We start from the raw sequence: 3,482 nt of genomic DNA on the forward strand, positions 1-3,482 counted from the left end.
GGGGGGGGGAGGCGGGGGGGGGCTCTGCTTGAGCCCAGGAGAGACACCGCCAGGCTAACTGGACAAGGCTGACTTTGAGAGACCAGGCATTAAATTCAACATAAGGCAACCTCATGCATTCGACCACATGCCTGGGCATGAAGGCAACGGCCCTGCCCAATTGGTGGCCCCTCCAGCAACTGCCATTTCAAGGTATACTGCCTCTGAAAATGGAGGTTCTGTTTAGCCACCCTAGCTGGCAACCACTAAACACTAACACTATGGCCATTAATACACCTCCCAGTGGCAAATTCCACACCCTTCCTCTGCTGCTCGTCAACTTCACACAGAACCCCCGAGGGAGGGTCTCTCTTGGCACTTTCTCCCCTTCCTGTTTAGTGCAGGAACACCCTGGCCATCCCCAGACCCACCAACCCTCCTGCACTGCACAGTCTGTACCCACGTTCCAGTTTTTCTCCTCTCAAGAATGGAGCTTCTTGTTTCACCACTGTGCTGACTTGCCGGGAAAGGGGGGGGGGGAGGAGAGGCTTCTTGCATGGACAAAAAGTAGGCTCTCAACTAGGGTTGCCAGCCTCCAGGTGGGGCCTGGAGATCCTCCCTGGAGAAAATGGCTGCTTTGGAGGGTGGGACTCCCCCCAAACCCCGCCCTCTCCTGGATCCACCCCCCAAAGTCCCCGGGTATTTTTCCTGGCAATCCTACTCTCGCCTGTAAACCCCAAGTGGACTGTGGCTCACGGGCTTCTGCCTGGAATGCAGGAGGTTCAGTCCCCGGCGGCATCGCCAGTGAAAAAAGGACCGGGTGGTAGGTGAGGTGAAAGACCTCTGCCTGAGACCCTGGAGAGCTGCGATAGAAGGCAGCCGCTTCCGTTGTGTGTTCTTCCGTGTGTGCCTGCCCGCAAGCAGCAATGCTTTGGGAGAGGCCGTGGCTCAGCCGCAGAGCCAGAAGGCCCCAGGTTCAATCCCGGGTACCTCATTACTGAATCCAGCAGGAGGTGATGGGAAAGACCCCTCCCTGCCTGAGACCCCGGGGAGAGGGCGGCTGCCAGTCCGAGTGGGCAGTCCTGACCCGGATGGACCGAGGGCCTGATTCAGCAGAAGGCGGCTTCCTGTGTGTTCAAGCGCACCGCCCGGGCAGCGACTTCCATCCAGGGCAGCGCAGTGGTGACGAGTGGGCAGACTAGTATCTGGGAGGCCCCGTGGCACATGCAGCACGTTCACTGGACTATCCAGTCGGGGGGCTGCGTGTTTTAAACGCTGACTTGCATGCCCCTCCAACTGCGGATGCCCTGTCCGCCCACCCAAGCCTTCCCTGAGGGAGGGGGCTCTAGCGACTGGCCCCTCCCTCCCTCCCTCCCCCTCTCCTCACCTCCTCCTTCACCTCCACAACCTCCTCCTCTTCCTCCTTCTCGGGCTTCTTCAGGATGCCTGGCAACTCCTGCCCTGCCTGTCCGGCCGGGCCTTCGTGCGCCGCCACCTTCTTCCTCTTCTCCTCCTCCTCCTCCTCCTCCTCTGCTATTGCCACCAGGGCCCCGGGGGACGCGGCTGCTGTACCTGCCCCATCCGGAGGGCCCTCCCGCTCCACACGGGGCTTCTCCTCCTCCTCCTCCTCCTCCTCATCGCGGGCAGGCCGTGGAGGGGGCGCCTCCGGCACGGAGGACACCGGGAGGGCCGAGGTGCTGCCCGGGAGCAGGAGGGGTGGCGCCAGCAGGGCTTTGGCGGGGGGCGAGGGGGGCTCTTCCGCCTTCATCACCATGAGCGCCGCCTCCTCCGGCGGGTGGAAGGCCTCCTCATCGACCTCCATGAGAAGTCCTGCTCCTTCATCTTCCTCCTCCACCAGCTTGGGGGGTTCCTCCTTCCTAGGCAGCAGCTCGGGGGGCTGCTCGTCAGTCCTGGGGGGCAAGGGGGGCGGCAGCCCCTCCTCGTCCTCTTCTGTCAGGCCTTCCTCCTCCTCGTCCTTTTCATCCTCTGTCATCCCTTCCTCTTCGTCCTCGTCAAACTCCTCCTCCTCCTCCTCTTCGTCCAGCTCCTCCAGCTCTTCCTCGTCCAGCTCTCCCTCTTCCTCCTCATCCAGCTCCCCTTCGAACTCTTCCTCCTCCTCCTCCTCCTCCTCGTCAAACTCTTCTTCCTGGGAAGCCACCACAAGGAAGAAGCCAAAAATGAGAGATCACGGGAGGAAGTGGAAATCCAAAAACAACACCCGTGACAAAAAACGAAGAGTCAATAAAGATGTTGCAAAATCATTTACTGTAATAATTCTGTAGAAAATACTCTTGTTGCCACTCACACACTAACGAATGCTGCGCAATGTAAACAATCCGTTTCACAATATTTGCTTTATCTGAGCGTGCAGCAATCCCAATTCTTATCAATTACTAATCAACCCTTGAAGGAAGCATTCCATGCTGACTCTCTAATAACAGAACCCCAAGGCCTTCACAGTGCCACAAGGAAGAGACCGTTGTTCCCACTGAATGTTCTCTGGCTGCCAGTCTGAGGGGCAGAAAGAGCATTCCCCTCCCCCCCCCTCCCCCCAGCCTCGTCAGAAGCTCAGACGGGACTTGCAAGAGGCTCTGCGCTCCTTGCTAGGGAAGGTCCTTGACACTCCGGGAAGGGCAGCTGCATCCGCCTGGGGGCTCCTGGGAGACGGGCACAGCTTGAGCCCCAAGAAAAGCCTCCGGGGACGAGAGCACGCTTCCTCAGGCGCAACGGAGGGGGAATGCCAAGGGAGGATCCCCGAGGCGCATCCGACCAAGGGGTGCCCCTCCCCAGAAGCTTCTGCACGCCTCAAAAGAGTGGCCTTGGCCCGCCACCCACCCACCTCTTCCTCCTCGTCAAAGTACTCTTCGTCCTCAGGGAAGTCTTCCTCGTCATCCTCCTCCTCCTCCTCGTCTTCCTCGCTGCTGTTGATGTTAATGACGGTGGGGGTGTCCTCCTCCACCAGGGCGGGCAGGGAGGCCTCGCTCACAAGGGGGACGGGGGAGGGCGGGAGCACCAGCGCCGCCGCCGAGGGAGGGAGCGAGGGGGGCCCCAGGGGAAGGGGCACCGCCGGCTCGGCCAGGGCCTCCTCCAAGGCTGGCACCGGGGGAGAGGCTGGCACTGGGGTGGGAGGGGCTGCCGGAGGCAAGGGCGGGGGTGCCGCCGGGGCGGGGGCTGGCACCGCAGCCACCACGGCCGCCATGCTCATGCTGTTGACCATCTTCCCCAGCTGCCCCTTGGGCACGATGACCACGCTGTCGTCAGAGTCGCTCTCGAGGGAGAGCTCCACGTCCTCCTCTTCCTCCTTGTCGTAGTGGATGAAGACGGGGCGCCGCAGCTTGGCTCCCGCCGCCAAGGCCGCCGCTTCTGCCGTGCCGGGGGACGCCAGAAGGGCGGGCTCCTCGGGGGTCAGGCGGGGGGGCAACTGGCCCAGGCTCAGGCCGGGCAGGGGCAGCCCCAGGGAATTGGCCGAGGTGGCCGCGGAGGGGGGCGCCGAAGGGGAGCCG

General features: G+C 62.2%; 1 protein-coding gene across 1 annotated transcript in view; it reads right to left on the bottom strand.

The window, feature by feature from the left end:
• PELP1 (proline, glutamate and leucine rich protein 1) overlaps positions 1 to 3,482 on the bottom strand; it is a 17,424-nt gene that overhangs the window by 7,580 nt on the left and 6,362 nt on the right. Inside the window, exons 13-14 of the mRNA XM_015427874.1 lie at positions 2,819 to 3,475; positions 1,372 to 2,125 (exon numbers count right to left, since the gene is read on the bottom strand). Coding sequence (XP_015283360.1) covers positions 1,372 to 2,125; positions 2,819 to 3,475 — 1,411 coding nt within the window. The remainder of the gene's footprint in view (positions 1 to 1,371; positions 2,126 to 2,818; positions 3,476 to 3,482) is intronic.

This window comes from Gekko japonicus, unplaced genomic scaffold (assembly GCF_001447785.1).
Source record: "Gekko japonicus isolate JY-2015 unplaced genomic scaffold, Gekko_japonicus_V1.1 scaffold761, whole genome shotgun sequence".
In the NCBI taxonomy this organism is placed as follows: Eukaryota; Metazoa; Chordata; class Lepidosauria; order Squamata; family Gekkonidae; genus Gekko; species Gekko japonicus.